Source organism: Dermacentor albipictus, chromosome 2 (genome assembly GCF_038994185.2).
Source record: "Dermacentor albipictus isolate Rhodes 1998 colony chromosome 2, USDA_Dalb.pri_finalv2, whole genome shotgun sequence".
In the NCBI taxonomy this organism is placed as follows: domain Eukaryota; kingdom Metazoa; phylum Arthropoda; class Arachnida; order Ixodida; family Ixodidae; genus Dermacentor; species Dermacentor albipictus.
The window spans coordinates 36,766,466-36,788,962 of record NC_091822.1 but is presented as its reverse complement, the minus strand read 5'-3'; the positions used below and the strand labels follow the sequence as shown (position 1 = coordinate 36,788,962).

Genomic DNA, 22,497 nt, shown 5'->3' with positions numbered 1-22,497 from the left:
GTCGATGTACCAAGACCTACATATTGCTGCTGCAGTCAATGAGAAGCTACTTCAAAATGAGAATGACATTCTCAGCGCCCTACTAGTCAAATGTAAGTGACAGCATGGTACGGCGAAGGTTAAGGGAGGCCGCACTCCGAAGTAGGATCTCCGCTCAGAAGCTCCTTCTCAGAGCTGCCAACAAAACTGCTCGCCTGAAGTTCGCTGTGGATCACCGCAGCTGGAGGGTGGCGCATTAGAAATATGTCATCTTCTCCAATGAATCTACATTCTCGAGCCGCGGGGAGCTGCAGAAGAAAGTGGCGCATTAGAACACACACTATTGTCCGCAGAACACAAAGGCGGTGGCCGCAAGCGGACGCACGTCTGTAAACATGTAGGCGGCTATTTCGCGTGACGGTAAAAGATTTCTTGCACGAATCTCCGGGAAGTTTACGAGTGCTGCGTATTGCACATTACTGGAGCACGAGACAATCCCGTAGGCACTGAATGGTCTGCACGCAGATGGGTACTATTTATTCCAACAGGATTTGTTTCCTGTGAATACAGCAAAATACGTGACACGTCTTTTAGAGGAGCGAGGGGTAATGCGCCTTGAGTGGTGCGTGACATTAACATAATGGAGCATGTTTGACCACGTATGAAGGCTAACTTTTCCACGCTCTCCTTGGACTGGGCGACCGCGAATGAAATGTGAAACGGGACATAGCCTTCTTCGAGGCTCTCGACAGGTCTCTCCAGAACCAATGGAGGCCGTCATTCAAGCCGGCAGAGCCATGACCCGTTTTTAGCCCACAAAACGCGCAAGGAAAGCTAATCACTGTAAAATAATTTACAGCCTAAAAAGTGAAAAGGGTGTAAATGTGTCGATAACTCACACCTTTAGGGTTTCCGTTGTATAGATAACACCATAAGGGTGTGAGGTATAGATGCATTTACACCCTTTTTCACTTTTTAGAGTGTAGATTACTTTACAGTGATGCTGAAAAAATGGCATACATTTTTATGTGCATTGAAGGTTTGTTACCTTGTCGCAAGCGCCCAATAAAATCTTTTCAACCGACTGCTCCGTGCAACGTCTCTCCGTTGACGAGAACCCGGATACAGCAAAATAGGTAAAGCTTTTTCCTGCGCGTGAGCGCCAGTACAGGCGCTACAGTGTCAAGCCAATATCACTGCCAGACGTTGAAAGCGTTTCATAAAGAGAAAGAGAGGGGTAGGTATCTTGCGCAGAACTATAAGCAACACGCTGCCATGCTTTGCGTGCTGTAATCGCCTTATCATCGCCAGCGGTCGGTGAAACGCAATCAGCTGCCATTTCGTAGGAACGCTAGGGAAGCGGGAGTGCAAAAAGTTAGCGGAACAGCGCCCTTCTTTTCCCTCTGTTTCTGGCAACGCCATTCTCGTGTCGCACTAACTCGGTGTCGAGGCTACTTGCCACGCGTTCGCATGTTCCTGCGCGTATTTCTCACGATAGTAGATTTGAATGGTAGTATCCTAAAGGTTCATATCGGTGGTCTTTGCCTGAAATTTTGTCAACAGTGGCGCTGACATGCACCCCTTCGTGGTTATTCTTCTTTGTGTTCAAAGTTAGCAACAATAATATTGTAGCATGATTGTCTATAGTGTTTCATGTTTAAACAAATCAGTAAAATTTTTAGAAAACTGTTTTTCCTCCCGCAAACATATTCGAGAAACAAATACCGCGTAAACTTGGAAATGGAGAAATTGAAAGCTAAGGAAATATTCATTGTGTGCCTTTAGTGGGTCCTGCCTCTGGTTGAACCTCGAAAGTCAACTTTCTTTTCAAATGTGGGAAGCGTTGTTATGTCTTTATTAAATGAACTTGATGTTAATATACCTAACCTGTGCCAGTGAGTAAAAGAAAAAACCATTTTTGTACCCGGTTATGACCTCTTCCGATACTCAGTTTGATAGAACAAAATTTTTCCTGCACACGTCGCAAGCGTCAGTGCACCCACTGAGCTCCTGTATTCAGGCGAAAGCCTTAAGGTAACCATGATGGCTGAGTCATTCGTGAAACTGCGCCGTGATAAAAAATTGCCGGCGCCGCAAAGAGCAAAAACACGTAAAAAATGCACGGATTGAGGTCATATGTTTCACGGGGGTTCCGGCAAACAAAGTAAATTAGTGGTTTTGAAAAGAAAATGTGGTGCATTTCGGCTTACGTGGTAATGGAACCCGGGCTTCTGGGGTGGAAGACGAGCGCACTTCCCTGAAGCCACAGTTGATTTTGTTCTTCTTTATTGCCACATTGAACGGCACAAAGAGAAAATAACAAAAAAATCTGGAACCAGTCTCGAGGAGATGGCCTTATCGTGCGATGCCGTTAATATTCGTGCATGTTTAATAATGTTTCGAGCTTAGGAATTTACTCAGGCTCTGAGGTTTGAAATTGATGCTCAGCTATAGATGCTTTGTCAGCCTAAATCAAAGCAAAGCATCTATAGCTGAGTGTAAATCTCAAGCTGGAAAGCCTGAGTGATTCCCTCAGATGGAAACATTCTTAAATATGCACGAATATTAACGACATCGCACGATAAGGCCATCTCCTCTAGGCTGGTTCTACAAAACTTTGTTATTTTCTGCTTGTGCTGACAAAGAAGCTTGAGAACAACTTAAGGACCACGCAAAGAGCGACGGAACGAAGAATGCTAGGCACAACTTTAAGAGACAGAAAAAGAGCAGTTTGGATCAGAGAGCAAACTGGCATAGCGATATTCGAATAGGCATTAAGAGAAAAAAAAATTACCGACGATTACGTTACTTCCTAATGCGAAATTTGAGCGCAGCAAATGCGAGCCTTTGTTTGCGTTTGGCCTCGGCCTCGGCCGCGCGAACGGTAGAGTCTTCTCTGCGACGGCGATGAGCTTCTGCTTCAGCCTCGCTTACTGCTGGTTGCTCTCGACGGCGGCGATGAGCCTCCGCTTCGGCGGTGCGAACGGCAGGGTCTTCTCGGCGGCGGCGATGAGCTTCTGCTTCATCCTCGCTTACTGCTGGTTGCTCTCGACGGCGGCGATGAGCCTCCGCTTCGGCGGCACGAACTGCAGGGTCTTCTCGGCGGCGGCGATGAGCTTCTGCTTCAGCCTCGCTTACTGCTGGTTGCTCTCGACGGCGGCGATGAGCCTCCGCTTCGGCGGCGCGAACGGCAGGGTCTTCTCGGCGGCGGCGCTTAGCCTCTGCTTCGGCGACGCGTACTCCTGGATCATCTCGACGGCGGCGACGGTAAACTTCTGCTTCGGCGGCACGCACCTCTGGATTCTGACGGCGACGGCGCTGGGCCTCTGCTCTGGCAGCTCGTTTAGCAGCAGCAGCAGCAGCAGCAGACGGAGGACTTCCATCGGTCGTCTCGCTCATGGCTCAGAAAGAACTGGCAGATAATTTCGCAGTGGCGAACGGCAGCGGCAATTTCGGCTCGGGTGGTGCACATATACAGATCCGCCGCCACCGATCTGGCTCTCTGATTGCCACCGCACAGGGCGAACGGCAGCGGCAATTTCGGCTCGGGCGGTGCACATATACAGATCCGCCGCCACCGATCTGGCTCTCTGATTGCCACCGCACAGGGGTTGCATTGGAGGAGGAGCGAAGAAAGGAATTAAGTTCGAGCCGGTGCTTTGACAACCGGAGACTCGCAGGAAGAGGGGGGAGGGGGGCGGCGTGTACACCCAGCGGCAAACGATGGGGGCAGAAGCGCGCGCAGCAAGCGGACAACACGATAAAGGGAGGAGGGAAGAGATAGCAGCGACTGACTGATGCCGCTGACGCCGATAGTGAGTCAACCCCAGCTGCGGAGTTGGTTTCAGGGACAACGCCGCCGATGCCGACACAAACAATATGATACCCTCGCTTCCGCAGCGCTAAGAACCAGGTCTAGCCGTGGGAAGGTGGTCACGTATTCGTCGACGTGCCGGGGCCTACGTGAAATAACCGGCGCGTCGGCAACTGAAGAGCACCCTATCCGCCACACAAGAACAGGGGGGGGGGGGGACCCTTTCCTCCTCTTTCTGCATGGCGGCGACGGTGTTCTATGCAGTCACGTTATCTTGACTCTCTAGCGGCGTCAGCGGCATCCAGCGGTATGAGTCGGTCGCTGCTAGCGCTGGGGGGATGAAAGGGGGGCGGAGCTGGTTACGAGGCCGACGACAACGCCGACGACGACGCGAAACCCAGGAACGGACGCCAAAGAGCTGCGCTCTAAAAATGGCGCTGGACAGGTCACGTAATGCGCAGACTAGATAACCATTGGACCATTAAGGTAACAGAATGGGTACCAAGAGAAGGTAAGCGCAGTAGAGGACGGCGGAAGACTAGATGGAGTGACGAAATTAGGAAATTAGCTGGTGCTATTTGGAGTCGGTTGGCGCACGACAGTGGTAATTGGAGATCGCAGGGAGAGGCCTTCGTCCTGCAGTGGACATGAATAGGATGATGATGATGCTTTCCTTGAAATATAGCCTTATCGGCTTCACGTCTATGTCAGCGTTCTGAAATGTCATCAAAGATCGTGGAATGCTACGGAGGCCCTAGAGCATAAGGAGGTCAAACAAAGACCATCCTCATTTTTAAATGGCAAAAATCTTACGCCGAAAGCGTCCACAGGTAGGCCATTCTTTAGCGTACGTTGTGAGATAGCACCCACCAAAAATGCTTCACGACAATCTAGAATTCCATGTCGATCATTTCTGGCTTCCGCCAAATGAAACAGTGAGTCCCCGAAGGTGCAGAAATTCAATTTACTTCATATAAATCTCGCATGTAACATATTTCTACGTAATTTGTCGAAAAATATTGTAATCTCTCGTGGTACATTCATGCTTTTAACCCGATGATGAGCATTCGAGCATGATCCTGCACCGAAGTATTCTATACGAAGTTACAGGTAAGACCACATGACATAGATATTTATGAAAAACGGGCCTGCAGGAAAATACACGAGGGGTACACCTGTTTAAGGTATCCAACGAGTCCTCCTCGCATACTTTCCGATGCTACTACTAGATTAGGTAATGCTGTCCCTAGTCAAACTTGACAAACAGTCCACAGATACAGGTGTGATACACCTCGAAAATAGATGAATCTGTTAACTAGCTGTCGTATGTGGCGCTGTGACAAACTCAAAACTCCGTCGAGAAGCCAGGGCGGCTCCACGGTTATAGAAATTACTAAATGGTGTGTCCAGCGCGTGCCTGATTGCACACATCACATCGTAGTCATCTCGTTGACAGTGCAACCGTCATAGCGGACAAGTGTGCGGACAAGTGTGCGGACAAGTGGCGCCGCGGCATGAGTATACAAATTGAGCGCGTTGGTGACGTTACGTGGTCTAAAAACGATATAATGCTTTTGCATTCCCGTACGTAAGCGGTATGCGGTTTCTTCCAAATTTTAAGTTTAGTAATTGCTTTCGCACCAGCTGTTGTTGCGAAGAAAAGCGGGTTCGCGCGCTCTGTCCATGAGGTCACAGTGAAAGCGGCGGCGGAGGTTGTCGGCGGCGAACGGTGGGGGAGCGTACATGCTCTTGTGGCTAGCGAGGACGGCCGCGGAAATACGCCACTGCGGAAGAAGCGCCTGCCGCTGCGCCGTACTGAGGAGGTCGGCTTAGTGCGAACTTGTACTTCCCATTGCGGCTCGTTACGTCTAGCAAGTAGTCTAACCTCGGTTGTATAGCTTAACGTATAACCAATATGTCTTACAAAGACGTCTAACCGCGATAGTATAACTCCATGTGCAATGAAATGTTCAGCACGCTTTCGCCTTTTTGTTTTACAAGGGTGTAACAAGTGCCGAGCCTTTACGTGCAAGCGTGACTGGCCGGCTCATGAAATCCGCGGTGTTTGTCTGAAGCCAACAAGCGAGCAAACAAGGAAGGTGCCTGCGCCGCTGTGCTGGCTCTGGCTTGTCAGTAAATTTAGTCTGCACGTTTAATTAGCTGTAAGGGCAAAGGCAACGCAGGACTTTGAGGATAAAAATCGTGAAGCGTTCTTCGTACTCTTTAAACTAACACTGTGAAAACAAAGTCAAAACAAACAAAGCGCCACCACTCACGAACCTTGGCGGCGGACGTGGAACATCTTTTCTGTCGCAGGCGTCACGAGTACGTCATCTTTTTGGGTGAAGGCAACTGGTCAATAAACCCGTACATGCTACCTGAAGGCATCAATGTTGCCGGATTCAAGAACCTCGTTCTGTAATGAACGAGAAGAAAGGGGCTTAACCGTGGGGCCCAATTTTTATTATTGATATCATAACGAACTAACAAACAATGACACCAAGAGCAACACAGGGAAATAACTTGTACTTATTGATTGAATTAAATAAATAATAAAATAATGGCAATGAATGTGCATGAAAAAGAACTTATCGCAGGTGGGGAATGATCCCACATCTTCGCTTCACGCATCGCACGTGTAATGCGAAGACGTGCGATCGTTCCCCACGTGCGTTTACTGTTTACTGTCTATAATTGAACAACTCAGCATTGTTTTGTACTCTTTATCCACAGGTAACCAAGCCGACTACGAGTGTCTTCTGGGTCTAGAGTTCTCAGGACGTGACCCCCAAGGTCGTCGAGTTATGTGCTTTGTGGAAACCCAGGGCATGTCCACAGTTGTGTCAGCATTTATAGAATTTCTTTTGGAGGTACCTGAAGCCTGGACCCTCGAGGAGGCCTCAACTGTCCCTGTAGTCTACATGACGGCCTACCTCGCTCTGCTTGTGCGCGGAAATATGCGTCCAGGAGAATCGCTGCTCGTTCACTCTGGAAGTGGTGGTGTTGGGCAAGCAGCTATCTCTATTGCATTGGCGATGGGGTGCACCGTCTTCACTACCGTCGGTAAGTGCGTAACTATGGTGTAAGCTGGACAGGTAAGACGCAGTGATCGTTCGGGTGTCGAAGCGAACAAATGGAGTCGATAGCACAGCCGCTCTGCACTACAGTTAGAAATATAAACTAAATAGGCACGACAGGTATACGCGTCTACTCCGAATAAACTGCAGGCTCGTTGGCGCCTTAGCTTTAGAAAATTTTGCATTCCGCAGTGGACTCAGGTTATTACAACCTTTGCGGGAGTTCACTGTTTCTTCCGCAGTAGATGAGCAGGTGACTCGCACTTTTGATTCACTGCACACACCGCAAAAACATGTTACCCAAAGCAGTGGTATTAGTTAAAGTAAATGGCCTGGTATATTCTGCCACAGCCCGAAATTTCAGCGCGAATCAGTCCGTCGTGCAGCTTGAGTAGCGGTGTATCTACTTACGGAACACTCAAAACCCTCTCATCGTTCCTGACACATCGCAGGTCATGTGGACCAGCCATCGTTCAGCGGTATGCGACGCGTAGAACATAATAATGATATATGCAACTGGTTACTATGGTGCTCCGACTCGGATTGCGGCGACGCACACGCCACTGTAATTTCGATCGAGCCAGAAGGAGCTGTGTCTACTTGACGTTTGGCGGCCGATCTGTACGAGGCGGGAAGGAGGTATCGGGAGGCTTCTTATTTGCATACAACTCATGAGCCATTCTACTCTGTAAGGGCGGATGACCAGCGAAGCTGTGTAGCACACTAGAAAGAGGCAACACAGACTTTTTCACGAAGGTACGAACACAGTTATTCAGTAAAGTGGAAAGTTGGGCTAGTTGGTGAGTGATCATCATACCTTGCTGGTGAAGCAGCGCACTGACACAGACACAGTGAAGACAAACAGGAAAAGACGACACTCGCTCGAGTGCCGTCTTTCCCTTTTTGTCTTCACTGTGTCCGTGTCAGTGCACTGCTTCACCAGCAAGGTATCATGAACACAGTTATTCTCTTGATCGGTGGGCATCGTGACGAAAAGTACGCACACGCAATTATTTTTAAAAATCCGCGTTCATTCATGGTATACGTTTCTTATATACATTCGTGCTTTCATTTCGCGATATATTGAGGCAACGAATTTGAGACCGAAATCACCGTTCCACTGGCAGTGAGCCCGCGCTGTTAGCGCCTTCGCAAAGAGAGGGCCATTTTGGGAATGCTAGCATGATGAGTGGCATCGGAGCTCTCTGTCTAAGGTGACGACGACGACACGAGAAACGCGCCAGAAGTGGCACGAGCCTTTGTTGATGATGATAGTTTTGGCGCCGCATATTTTGTTTGTTGGATCAAAAGGAAAATGCAAGGAACTCTAGCAGTAAGCAGCTTCAATGTGAAACACATCAGGCGCAAAACACGTGGCGCCAACAACGGTAGTTTCCCCACTATATTAGCGGGACTCTGATTCTCGGCCTTGCTATCATCGAGATTGAGTGAAAACCTTTCGACTCTTTGCGCTCGAGCTGAATATCAACGAGGTGCATTTGTAGTGCAAAGTGGCCAGTCGAATATAACACTAATGTTTTCACAGTATCAGAGACAGAATAGTGTTTAGGATGATGTTGTGTCACCACCAGGGCTATTATTGCGCTGACACGTAGAATATTGCCCTACTAGATATTATTTTGTTTCATTCCAGTTACCTAACATGAACTACCTTATCGAGTCATCACTGCTCCTATCGGTGCATTTTAGATACGGCATTTTAATTGTTATTGCACATAATTGCTGGCTGAGTCACCTCTGGTTGTATAGATACAGTAACTATTTTTTTTATTTCTTACTCACCGCTGAGCATGCGGTGATGGGTGATTTCTTCATGCATATGTTGAGGACACACACGGGCCGTGAGAGCTAGAATCCTAGGCGGTCCGAATTATTCCGCAATCCTCTACTACGGCTGCCTCATAATCAGATCCTAATCATAATCGTAGTTTTGTTACATAGACATCATGATTCCATTCGTCAAAGGAGCTGGCTGCAACTGTTACCCTATTACTGAAGTATGGGCCGTAAATAAAAGTATTTAGGTGCATGCGCTATTGCCGCTGCACGACAGTAAAACAAAACAGCAAATAGGAGAAGACGACCATCACCGTATATTTTTCAATATGGAATAAAACTTCCCAGGTAGTCGCGCGGTTCTTTTCTGGAAAGGCAACTCACGTCCAGGTTATACATCTGTCGCTCATCAGGTCTACTTCCATTGCCCGTGAAATGTACCGTTATAGTTGTTTCTTTTTTTACGCTCACTGCGCACAACCTCCGTTCTCGCTGGTTAGTGAGAAGTTCCTGTCTCTACAGGTTCCCAAGAGAAACGAGATTTCCTCAAGCGCCGGTTCCCACAGCTCGAAGACAGACACATCGCAAACTCGCGTGACCTTTCCTTTGAAGAACACATCCGCCGAGAAACTGATGGCCGAGGTAAGGGCTACAGGCTACCACATGGCCTAACGAAATGAACCGTAAATGAGTTTTACAAATTATGGCATGAGCTTCCCTTCTTTTTATAATAATTTTTCGAACCTAAGTTCAACGCGCACAGGCAACGGACAGATATTTACGGCCTAATGTTGCCAAGTCTAAAGCATGACTCACAATTACCGAGGGTACTACACTAAAATGCACTGAATCATTGTAATAGAGGATATACCATGTCGAGGAAAACTTCTAAAGCATCAGCAATCGTAAAAGGACTACCTTATGGCAACAACGAGAACAGTTTTAGTATGTTTGAATTAAGCTGTGCCTAACGTCTCCGGTCCATATTGATAATACCATGGCGCCTATTTGTCAAATAGCACTGGCATAGGATGGGTCTCGTAACGTGTACTATACTTCCCTATCAAATTATGCGGCCCAATTCACCATAGTGTTTTGCGTGAGGGGCACTACATTTATTCATGCAATTGGCAACACCGCGAGGGGCATCTTAAGTGGGTAATGCTACCGGTATCTCTACTAAACAGCAACATGGAACGTAATGTTGGGTGCAAAAATAAGTAAGTGGAAACCCTATTCGAGGGTAAATTTACTTTTCTAAGATTGGAAAACAGCTTCATTCTAAGCCGTGGATACCCTTGTAGCAGTTTAATTTTTGAGGTGCCCGACCAGCTTACGTCTCATCGTTCGCTTAGTGAAATCACGTTTGCAGCACTCACAAATGTCAGTTATTTATGTAATTTAGAGGGCACATTTGTGGCGATAAATGAAAGTGCGTGCATCTCTATGTACGCCATGGTTGTTCATTTATTTGTGTGCGATAAAAAAATATTTCTTTCTATGGGTAAAATGTTGGTAAGCAAATTGTTTTTGCTTACATTCAGCATTTTATTTCTTTGAAGAGTTACGCGAAGCAATAAATGGACTCTGCTGAATCAATACAGAAGTGCCTTCCGAAACAATAGTTGGAAATAAAAATTAGGATTAAGCACAACACTACATAAACATTTTAAACCAGAAATGTATTATTTATTTAAATGCATTTACGAGTCTCTACTTATTTCATTGTATGGCTTATTTCGCTATGGCAGTCAAACATTCATTTGTTCGAAAAATGCCTTAATTGGTAATTGGTCTCGATTGCCTGAATATGAAACTACGAACATAGAGCTACGATTTTCCAGCCCGTTTCATCCACCCATCTAGGTGTGGACCTCGTGCTGAATTCGCTGGCAGAAGCGAAGCTCCAAGCCAGTGTACGCTGTCTAGCGGAACACGGGCGCTTCCTGGAGATTGGAAAGTTTGACTTGTCCAAGGACTCGCCTCTGGGCATGTCGGTGTTCCTCAAGAGTGTCACATTCCTCGGTGTAACGCTGGAGTCTCTGTGTGGAGACAACCGCTTCGTCGTGGAAATGAGACGCGAGGTTATGAAACTCCTCCGTGACGGTATTGCATCCGGCGTTGTGCGTCCGCTGAATACAGTTCAATTCAAGAGTGACCAAGCCGACAAGGCGTTCAGGTTCATGGCCGCAGGAAAGCACATGGGAAAGGTTGTGCTACAGGTGAGCGAAAGTTTTGAGCTTCATTGCGTTGTTTTGAATCACCAAGTGGATTAGGACGGAATAAGTATTTATTTGCAAAACATATGGGCGTCATTGTCCTAGTAAAACCATATTTACCTAACACCTGTACGACTTCTTTACAGCAGTGTTTTTGGCCAATGTAAGGGCTTTGGCAGGAACCAAGGTCCTTTATAATTTCTTTAAATTCTGAACTCAATTAGCTGCAAAAAACATTGAACTTATACATTCAGGAAAATCACTAACAATATTCAATATCAGATTCAATATCAGGGAAAATGAATCGATTGAGGCGAGCCTGCTGGGCGCTGCACGTTTTGTCTCTTCCGATGTGTATCACGCCAACAGATAACCTTACTATCATGGCTGACTTACCCGCCACGGTACCTCAGCGGCTGTAGCGTTGCGCTGCTGAGCAACGAGGTCATGGGTTCGAGCCCAGATGTGGACGCTGCATTTCGATGAAGGTGACATGCAAAAGTGATCGTGTGTTGACTGTATGCAAACTGTGCAACTGCTTTTATGTTCGACCCCAACTAAACCTATTTCCTATATTTTGTAAATGGATATGTTATAAATTTTTATGGTAGGTGCATCTGCGCGCTGTACAAGTGTAATCAGTTTATTTGTGTGTATATGATATCTGCGAGTGTTAGTATATTTGCGACCTTATGTACAAGAATTTGTACACGTCACTTGTATGTGTTATTAATGTCTATGTTTTATTTTTATACTGCTTCGTTTCCTGAATGCCACCATTGCTACGAGTTCCCAGGTTGCCGGGGCCCAGTCAAGCTCTCTAAACAAAGCTTTTCGCCTAGGCATTTCTAACAGAAACGTGTATTTTTCCAGAAAATAAAGCTTAAAAGAAATGAAATGCAAAGGCCATGTTGCCGAAGTTAATCCGTAGCCCATCGCCACGGCGCCCCTCATAAGCTTGGGTGCATTTTGAATGTTTGTCCGCGGGAAATAAATAGGGAAGATAAGCAAGCGCTGCACTTCGAAAAGTACAGTTTCGTAACATCAAAGCCAGCATTTCATTTTTCCATCGGATGTGATTTAGACCTATCGGTACCCAGGAGCATCGCCTCATGCCTGAGACAGTGTTTGTTTCGCTGCCTTTGGTGTGTTGCGAAAAGAGCTGTTTTCTTACGTAATGGAGATGTTAGACAATAGTTTCTCTATATTGAGTCAACAGATCCAAAGATATCTAGGCAAGATTTCTCTTATGGGTAGTTGATACTGTTGCTACATATACCATTGTGTGCCGTGGACGGAATCTTCCGATTCTTATGCATTCTGAGCTTGTGTAGTTCAGGCTTGTTCATTTACGTGTTAAACATTCGACCGCAATAATGGACATTTTCTACTATCGTCTAAAGCAGAAAGACGCAGTCCATCTATATTTATTTGAATATTTGCTTGAACCAAAAGCACTCAACTATCTTCATTTTATCAGTAGATAGCTCATGGTCCACTAATCCCTAGCAGCTGCTAAATTTACAAATTCGATGTCGTATCAAATAGAGAAGCTCGTTTGAGAATTGTCTTCAAAATTAACATCATATAAAATAATTCAACGTATTAGCTCTTCAGACGCCCCTTTTATTGTAAAGGAATCCTGCTTCAATTAAACGCTACTACTTCGAGCACTTTTCTACTCCTCGTTAATTTGCATTTGTCAGATTTCATATCAGATTCACATGCTAAGAGCTTCAGATCAGTGATAAGGCAGGTAATATTTTATGGTGACGATAAAGTCCATCAGAAACTGCCGTAGCTGCTGAGTGGCTATGGTGTTAGGCTACTCAGCACGAAGTGGCCTGATCCAATCCCGGCCACGACCGCCGCATTTTGATGGGACCGACTTTCGACAACACCCATTTACTTATGTTTAGGTTAACGTTAATGAACCCCAGGTAGTCCAAATTTCTTGACTCTGCCGCTACAGCGTGCCTCATAATAATTTCGTGGATTTGGTACGTAAAACCCAATAATTTAATTTTAATAAAGTACATAAAAATCATATGCTGGTAACATTCTGCCAGCCTATTATAAGCTATGAGGAAGGGAGGGCTCAAAAATTAATATTTCATACATAATTAGAAACATCAAGACCATTAGAAAGCACTGCACTACGTAACCAATAAAGTAGGGAGAACAGAATGATACGGAAAGGTCTGGCAGAGCGGCACGAAAAGAAAACAGAGCAAGTGGCAGAAAAAGACACAATGGTTAGCCTATTAGTAATATTACTTCAAGACAATAAAGTTGATAAATACAGTTTGAAAGTATCTATGAAGGTATGTGACGTTGAGCTTTCCGCAAGACTATATAGAAAACTATTCTATTTTCAGAACCTCCTTAGAAGCGTTCTTGATTACCGCAATGCGGCAGGAAATATAATTCGAATGTTTTATACCGGGTTACACAGTTAAGTTGGACCAAGCATAACAAAAAAGCCCAAGAGGTCTAGAGAAATTGGACCGACTGCATAGTAGCTCTAGTCATGTGTATTACAGTCAGTATATTTTTTATCACGAAGTATTAATTATTTAATTGCTTTTAAATATCGAACTTTTCAATTATTGTTTCAATGGCAAACATGCCAGTTACAAAGTTGTAGGGTACCTTAAATAGCCTCCGAACCAAGCATTTATTTCGTGCTGAAGTGTGCCTGGCTGTTTCTTCTTTTTTTCGAACAATCCGGGAAATACTGACGGCGCATTTGGGACTAATTTTGAGCCCTCATCTTGTTCTGCAGATAGGCGCGCCGGGAACGCAGGTTGGCTTGACCCCGTTTGTATGCGAACTGTACACCGCTGAAGAGAGGCACTCTGTTTTATCGCTTATGGCTAGGGGTGGCAATCGCGAAATCTTACTCATTTCGCATTGGAAGGGGCGACAACGCTCTTTGCAATGCCTGTCTTTGCGAGGAGAAGCTAGAACACATTGTGTGCACTGTCCTGAATATAACGTTCACAGACAGTAGCTGGTGTCGGTTCTAGCGCACCTTGACAATAGCCTATTGTCAGTTGAACCAATTTTCACATGTCACCGACAGAAGACATCGCAGCTAAAGGCGACGGACGGACTACTTCGGTTTTCGAAAGATACGGGCTTGGACAAGCGGCTGTGATAGTGATGTCACGTATGTTAAGTAACTTCACTACTGTGGCCTTGTGCTTACAAGAAACAAACTTAGGCGAAAAGCACAAAAACATTTTAAAAGGCTGCACTGTTGTACGGCGCGACCGTAGTCAGGCGAAACGGCTCTCGGATGGCGTAGCCATTTTTCTGCAGAGCGGTATTGCAGCTAGAGAAGTTCCCATTTACACTCACATCGAAGCCGTTGCTGTCACCGTTTTAGCTCACAAAACCATCACCATTTGCTCGATATACATTACACCACATTCATATTTTACTGTGAGAGACCTAGAAACAATTTTCAACCAGCTATCTGAACCATTCTTAAAAACGGGTAATTTTAACGCACATAACACGTTATGGGGTAGCATAACAAGTGACACCAGAGGACAAGCACTTGAATATCTTATAGTAACAACTGACATATGCAAGAGTGAGGGTCTGTAACTGATGATGTGTGTGCTGTGCTATGGGCTCTCTCGCTCTTTCTCTCTCTCTTCCCCATCTTTCATCCCCCCGGTCCCGCTCCCATGTATAGGGTAGCAAACCGCTTGAGCTAAACTGGTTAAGCTCCCTGCCTTTCCTTCTCCACTTTTTCCTTCCTTCCTTCCTTGTTCCCTTTATCAACAGAAAAAACCTTGCGCAGGCAATGTCCATCTAATGGCTTTTGGCAGATTTATACGGCCAGCATACGCTGTTGTGTATTACGGAGATCGTTTTTGCTTGACGTGTCATTGCGTATTTAATAGTCAGTTTTAGAATAGCCGCGTTTGTCGCCTTACGTACGTTAAACGTAAGCACTTTTGCCGGATGTCATGGTGCGCGTCTTTTCAAGGCTTTTAGTTTATCGCACGGGAACGCAAACACACGGAAGACGTTATAAAAGGGGGCGTTGTCCGGTGCCTCGTGCCAAAGGTATCCAACCGAAGACAATCCATTAACAACCATCCTGTTGTTGCTATGCGGATGCGTCTTATAGGGCCTGCGCGGGTGCCAGAATCGCCCAACGGTCTCAGAAACTGGACGCACTACGCGCATATAGCTAACGTTTCAGGTGAGTTTAGAGCAAGCGGAAGCTCATCCGAATAGTTACTGGCGATAAACGCGAGTGAGAGCTTAGCTATCGCGAGAATTCACGCTGAAGCTGGAGCCATGAGCGCCGCCATGTTGAAAAAACCTTATTTTTTTGCTTCCGTAAACATTTAGAACGTTAAACTCGCCATAAAACATACGTTATCATAGCGCACGTAAACCACAGAATCTCAATAACGCTCAGAGCATGCGCAGTGATGACAACGCTATCTCTTAACGTACGTAATGCATTTACGTTTCGCTGCAAACGGTAAAACAAAACTGCCTAGTAACTGGAGATCTCAACAGTACCACGCAATTGAATTTTTTCATGAAGACAGTCATGTCTTTCGCGAATGACCAGAAAGCTAGAATGATCCTTGCTCTGGAGGCGGCGCACAGCGGCAAGAGGAAGGCAGCTGCGCTATTTTGCATGTGGCACTGTGAAGGAAGCCCTAGTCCGTCTACAATACTGTGAACGTAGGAAGTCCTTTACGAGACGGGTAGTTTCATAAGAAAGCGGCACAGGACTGCAGCGGTAGTTCAAGAAGCGGAAACAAATGTTCTGGTGTTGTTTGCTGCTAACCCTCACGGTAGTATGCGCGATGCCAGCGCGGAGGCAGGAACCTCAAGGTCGTTAGTGTGGAGGATCTAAAAATAAACAAGTTCAGATGAACCCATACCATATGCATCTTTATCAACAACTTGAAGATCAAAATTTTGAAAACAGACTTGGCTTTGCCAATTGAATTTTCCCGAAATGTGAAGAACCGGACTCTCTCACTCGCGTGTTTGAATGGATGAGGCTAATTCCTCCATAAAGGCACAACTTTGTCATCACAACCTGCACTACTGGAATGATAGGAATTCCCACTGACTGGCACGAACACGACACCAATACCAGTGGTCGTTTAATGTGCGCTGCGGAACTTTTGATCCAACATCATCGAAACGTCTTTTTTGACTACTCACTAATGCCGCAACGCTACGTCAACCACATGCTCGAGGGTACCGTGAACGATCTGTTCCAACGTTCTGCGGCGCACCTTCGGAACATCTGGTTTGAACACGGTGGTGCTGCTACTCATCATAGTAGTAGTCAGACTCGAGCGTGGCTCGACACGCTTTTCTCTAGAAGCTCAAGCGGTACAAAATTACAAAGCTCAAGCGTTACAAAGCTCAAGTGTTACAAAAAATTTTGGTCCATGTTAACTGGTACACCCGGTATAGTGCAATCGTGTGGATCTGCTGCTGGGGCGCTATAACGTATAACCATTCCAAACTTTTCTATTCCAATTCTGCTATGAGCCCTCCACGATAGGTCAAAAACTTTTTTCGAGCGCGCCCACTTCACCTGTCTGTCACGCGACGTCACGAAAACCGCGATACCTCCCCATCTGATATGATGTGTACAGACTGATTATGCATGATTTTACAGAAAAAAGGAAAACAGTTATTTCTGATTCGACCCTTTTTAGCGATTAGCCCTCGGCTATTGGTAAAAAGTTCTCGGGCTGCACCCACTTCACCTGCCTGTCACGCGACGTCACAAAACCGCACAAACTCACTGCGTCAAAGTGACGTGTACGCGATAAAGATGCATTATTATTCCGAACAAAACTGAATTTTCTTCGGAATAGCCGCAGGCAGCCCCGTTCCAAAAGGAATAAAAGATGGCTGCCGCCGATCGCTGAGACGCTGGCTACTCGGACCTGCCGGAGAGCATGGGTGCATTTGCGTATAATAAATCTTCTCGCGTGGCCGTGTAACGTTTTAGAGCAATTTCGGCCCGTTTACGACCTCGTTCTCCCAACTCTTCTATGCTGAGGGTCAGTTTTAACGTCATTCTTAAGCTCCCGTTGCATGCCGCCGCGGTTTTCGACCAGCCACCACAAGCTAAGTAAGGGAAAGCCGGCCAATCGCAGACGCCTGCACCACCCTCTTCATGTGGTTATCGATTTTCAGTGCACAGGCTCTGCCCCAGTGAATCCCTCTCCACTTGAGCGTTCTCCTCGCCTCTTGTCAGCCAATTAGATACGACAAGCCGCTCAGTGTAGGCAATGTTATTCGTTTTTCAAGCAAACAAAAGTGACCTCCTATGAACGAGGAGAGGGTTTGATTGGTCTGTTCAGACAACCCTGCGGGTGACCGCCCGGTGCTTGCGTCGGTGGTTACGCAAATTTGACGTCAGGAGATTGGAATAGAAACATATTGGAATAGTTTCACGTTATAGCGCCCCTGGCTAGCTCTACGTACGTTAAAACGAAGCTTTTTTTTTGCAAACGGCTGCGTCTCACTTGCTCACTGTGGCTGCCGCCCTGCTGCTGCCATCTCCTCAAGTAGGTGTCACACGGCTGAGCGATTACCGCGCCACCTAAGATTGATAGCTTACACTAGCTCTCCAGCAGAGCTGAAATGTTGGGGTGGAAGCCAGGCGGCGCCTGTGGGTGGTTGGCCATTGGTGGAGAGGTCGAGGAGGCAGCGGCGCCCTGATGATACGGTAGAGAGGGCACCGGAAGTGATGCCATCAGATTGCGCATGCATTGCACCACCTGACAACCGTGTGCACGGTTGCATCTGCACGTCCGAGGGAACGTTGGGTGCCCCAAACAAATGCGGCAGAAAACCAGCTTCCTTCTTTGAACCCCTATAACGCTAATTACGTTCAAAGGTGCATTGCATTGCAAGAGTTCGAGCCATCCTTGGTCCAGATGGAAGGTTGTGCGTGAACACTGACACGTAAACTTCGCGGTATGTAGATTCCAGCAGGGCGCGTTAGAGCAGCTGCGTTCTTTTTTCTATTTTAAACACAGCTTAGGCTGCAACAGTAAATGTATATAGTTTAGTCAATCTCACACTAATCATGCCAAACGTATAGCCGTGCCTGGGCTCACGGCTATACGTTTGCTGCATGAATTGTGTGTGAACCTAGCTATTTGTTTGTGCAGCTTCTGTAACGTTTTCTTGCGTATATGGTACCAAACAATTGACTCATATTCCAAATCGGGCGTGCAAATGTTTGAAAGCACTTGAATTTCAAATATGACTCATTCGCATGTGATACATGATAGTACATATAAAGCGACTATAATTAAAGCAACGAACATGGCTTGCAAGTGTTCCAAGGCTGTTTTCCCTCCCAACAACAGGAAGAGAAAACAGCCGCAAAGCACAGCAGTACTTTTAAGAAAAAGAATTAGTTCTCTATCCATCGCGTAAAATAAATCACCATTGGCATGTTATACAGAGAGAGCGAAAAATATATCAAGATATTTATATAGCCAAAGAGGAACCTAATTTTATCAATGATAAATTTTAGCGAATTGGTAAACGAATAGGTTATTACACTACAATATTAAACTACTATTGTTAAGGAAATAATGATGATAAATAATGTCGCACTACACAACCCTACTTATGCTGCCCTCTGAAGAGAGTGAAGTTTGAAGTGTTTTCAAAGAGATGTAAGAATGTTTTTCTTCTTTTTTTAGCGTTATTCTACGCCAAATGAACAAGTGTTTTTTCGACGATTACAGATATAGCTGAAGTATTTAGCATAGTTCTATTGAATTAAAAAGTTGTTCTCTACGTTTATTTCTACTGCCAAAAAATATCTCGCATTTTTTTCGGAATTTATTGTTATCTATCTGAGCTACAGAGTACCAAACATATTTTCTTGCAAACGTTTATTGTGTAATCGAGTCGTTAAGATTTCGTGTATGACAAGCCAATAGTGCAATGTGACTGCCAAATTGTTGATTTTTCAAATATTTCTGCATCGGTTGCTTCTGGCAACAGGAAAAACGAGTAAAAGGGCAATGTTATTTCTTTGTTGGAATCCAGAAATGTTGAGAAGACAGAACTAAAACCATATATTCTTTGCCTAGTCAACGAATTACAGCTGAAAACTATTTAAAGTGTAAAAGGTTTAGGAAATCGCATGGAAGAAATCGTAAATATCTATTTTTTTTAGAAAAACTCCGCATTCAAGGTCAAAGATGTTGCCTTGGTGGTCCGCTCTAAAGACATATGCGCTACATCATAAGATGGCCCTGCGTGTGCACTACTGATGCAGGAATATAGAAAAAAAAAGATATCTTTAAGCGCAAAAGAAAAATTTCTGGGTGTTCGTGTCAGCACAGGCTTTTGTCTAACGCGAGAAAAGCTGCTTTGAACAATCATGCCGGCGCTGCGCAGCCCAGGCCTGCTGGCCTGGGATGCCGACGAAAAAAGATAGCATCACCTATAGCACAGGCGAAAAGAAAATGGTGTGATCGTCTGCATTTAATTGTGAACAGAGGCATGCTGTAATGCAATGCGGTTTCTGTTGGGAGTGTGGCAGGTGAACGATCCAGCCATTGGGCATAGAAACGTGGTTGGCATGCACTTTGCTTAGCAAAGCAAAAGAAAGGGAATGAGTCATGGATCTGCCGCAAGAAATCGCTTGCCATGGTTTTCATAAAATAAAAATGCCGATCATTGTTTGCTGAATAGGTTCAGGAGCTTAATTTTGCTACCAATCTGTCTTTGCTGGACAGCAAGTTTGCATAGGGTATCCATGTTGTCCACGTGATCCACCAATTAAAATTTAAAAAAAAATACGTTTAAATGGTACATTTTTTTCACGATTTCCCACATACTTAGTATGCACTTAAGGTTACCTAATTATGTATCTCATATGATTTTAAGCCGACCACCAGAGCATTTTTTTACCTTGAATTCTGAGCTTTCTGCAAAATATAGAAAGTTACAATTTTTTTCCATGCAGCCTGCAAAATCTTTAACAGTTTAGGTTAGGTATTTTTCACCTGGTAGTATGTTGACGGGGCTGCTATAATATACTTTACTCGTGCCTTCTCAATTTTTTGATGTTTCGAGAAAAAAACCAAACTTTGCAATTTCACTGAATTTTGCTGTTGCCAGAAGCAATTGAAGGGTTCAAATATTTCAAAAATTGAGAATTTCGGCACACACAACGCATCATTGACTTGCCGTAAGAACAATCTGAACCACTCGATTACTCAGGACAAGTTTGCGCAAATATGTTCATTGGTGCTCTCAAGCTTCGTTGTACATGAACAAAAAACTCTCACCATTGCGCGATAAAGTATTTGGTAGAAAAATAATCAAGCAGATCGAGTTTTGAGCTTCCATAGATTTGCGTAAATCTGTTCAGCTATATCGGCGATGGTTCATAATACACTGCTTAATTTGGCATGGGATGAGCCTGTGTTTTATGCATTAGGGAGACTAAACAATAACTTTGCTTCGCATATTTGGTCCTCGCACGGGGCAAACTCCTCTGCCCATCGTGTTACCACACCCTACTCCCTAGGCTTTAGCTTGGCGATATTTCTTTCAAATATTCAAATCCCAAGCGCATTGCGGAGAAAATCGTACGTTATAAAGTAGACAGTACTCAAAAGTTACATCTGTGCGTAAGACACTGTATCGCAAAAATAGACTTTGTGTGTGTGCTGTGTAAGCAATAATTCTTATTGCTTTCTTCTACAGTGTTAATACTGAAGTGAAGAGGAATGCGCGTGGTCTTATTCTTACATGTGCTACCCCAGACAAGGTGGCAACTGTTAATGTATGTGTGAAATATGGCATGATGCATTGTAAGCTTTAATTGTGGTGGGAATTCAAAAGCAGCATTTAAATAAAAGAGCAATGGAAGTAAATAATTTGCGTGTAAGATGTGAAGTGTGCTCACTCCATCTCATGTGCGAATCGAGGACCACCCCTAATGATTTAACGCTAACAAAAACTTCTACTTCGTCGTTATGAAGGACAGGTTTGTTATCTACAGTCACCATTCGTTCAATGCACGGCAGATAACAGTTCTAGTCTTCCTGGAGTCAATATTAAGTCCGTCTGCTGTGTACCATTGATTAAAGGCGGTGAACAGCGGTTTTCCTTTAGAAATATTTGTTCACTATATTCACAATATTTATTCCCTGCAGAAGCCACTGAGAAAGATGCTAGTGTCATCTGCATACAAAATATAAGACACCTTGTCTGCATTATTCATAGCGTCGTTAGGGTAGACATTAAACAGTATAGGACCTATCAAACTACTCTGGCGAACTCCACAACAAATCAGCTACAAGCAAGATAGGAACTTATCAAAGCGAGACCGCTTGCTTGTGGTTGCTCAGACACTAGTGTATGAGGTCAAGCGATAGGCACTGGATAGTGTAATTATCAATTTTATGTGGAAAGATGGTGTGGTTAAGCAGGTCAAGGGCCTTGTGGAAGTCAACAAAAGGCCCATTGGTAACTTTTTCGCTATGGGGCTCAAAATGTGTTCAAAAATCGACGATACTTTTTCGGAGCTGTAGTAGAGTCCGCCATGAATAGCTTCCTCATTGCCTTCGCACATTCCGGTATATGTTCATTCCATCGAAGGCCTGACGTTGCAGTGGTGCCTAGGTACTCCTATTTCTTTATGCTGCCTAAATTTCAGCGGAACTTAGAAGGTCAGAACACCAATATTGTTCGCTTCGTAGTCAATATCATTGTAACTGATTTTGTTGTAATTATTTTCATCGGCCACGTTTTACACCTTATTTAAATGATACGGTGTTCTTGAAGAAACTGTGGCTATTTAAGCTACCCCTTCTATGGTATGCAATACAGTTATCTGCAAATAGTGTTTTTCTCAGGTATATCTTCAGCGGTATTTCTACTAAACATAAGAAAAACACAAGCGCAAGAGACGAGCCAGGTGTTCGATTTAAGATGCGCCCAGTTCAGAACATACATCATCGACCATCACACGCAGTCACCGAGTTTAAATCGGCCTCAATCCATGCAAGGATTAAATTACTGTTTACTATAGGTAGCAGTTAGATAGTAACTCGAGGCTCCAAACTCGGACTAGTGCCCATTCAACATCCAGGCATGTATCTATTCCAACTCTGACGTCAATCAATTCTCATCTACATGCCTTAAGTATAGAAAGCACACTCCTTTATTTAAATTAATTCAATTAGGCATTAACTGAATATAAAGCATTATCCATGAATTGGCACTGTAAAGATACTACGAAGTTGTACCATTGAATAAGCGGCGTGTTGGGGAGACGATTCTGGCAGACGAGGTTTTAGAGATATCAGTTACCCCAGCGCAGCAATCCCAGTAGCGGGTAGATAGTTTCTCTGTATGGCATACCATAGCTGGGGTATCATTTTTTAAATTAAATCATGGGGTTTTACGTGCCAAAACCACTTTCTGATTATGAGGTACGCCGTAGTGGAGGACTCCGGAAATTTCGACCACCTGGAGTTCTTTCACGTGCACCTAAATCTACGTACACGGGTGTTTTCGCATGTCCCCGCTATCGAAATGCGGCCGCGGTGGCCGGGAT

At 45.0% G+C, this 22,497-nt stretch overlaps 1 protein-coding gene across 2 annotated transcripts in view; it reads left to right on the top strand.

Annotated features, from left to right (window-relative positions):
• LOC139055911 (fatty acid synthase-like) overlaps nucleotides 1-22,497 on the top strand; it is a 237,530-nt gene that overhangs the window by 163,663 nt on the left and 51,370 nt on the right. For both annotated transcript variants that reach the window (XM_070533550.1, XM_070533549.1), the window contains exons 19-21: nucleotides 6,527-6,856; nucleotides 9,190-9,309; nucleotides 10,534-10,889. In XM_070533550.1, coding sequence (XP_070389651.1) covers nucleotides 6,527-6,856; nucleotides 9,190-9,309; nucleotides 10,534-10,889 — 806 coding nt within the window. The remainder of the gene's footprint in view (nucleotides 1-6,526; nucleotides 6,857-9,189; nucleotides 9,310-10,533; nucleotides 10,890-22,497) is intronic.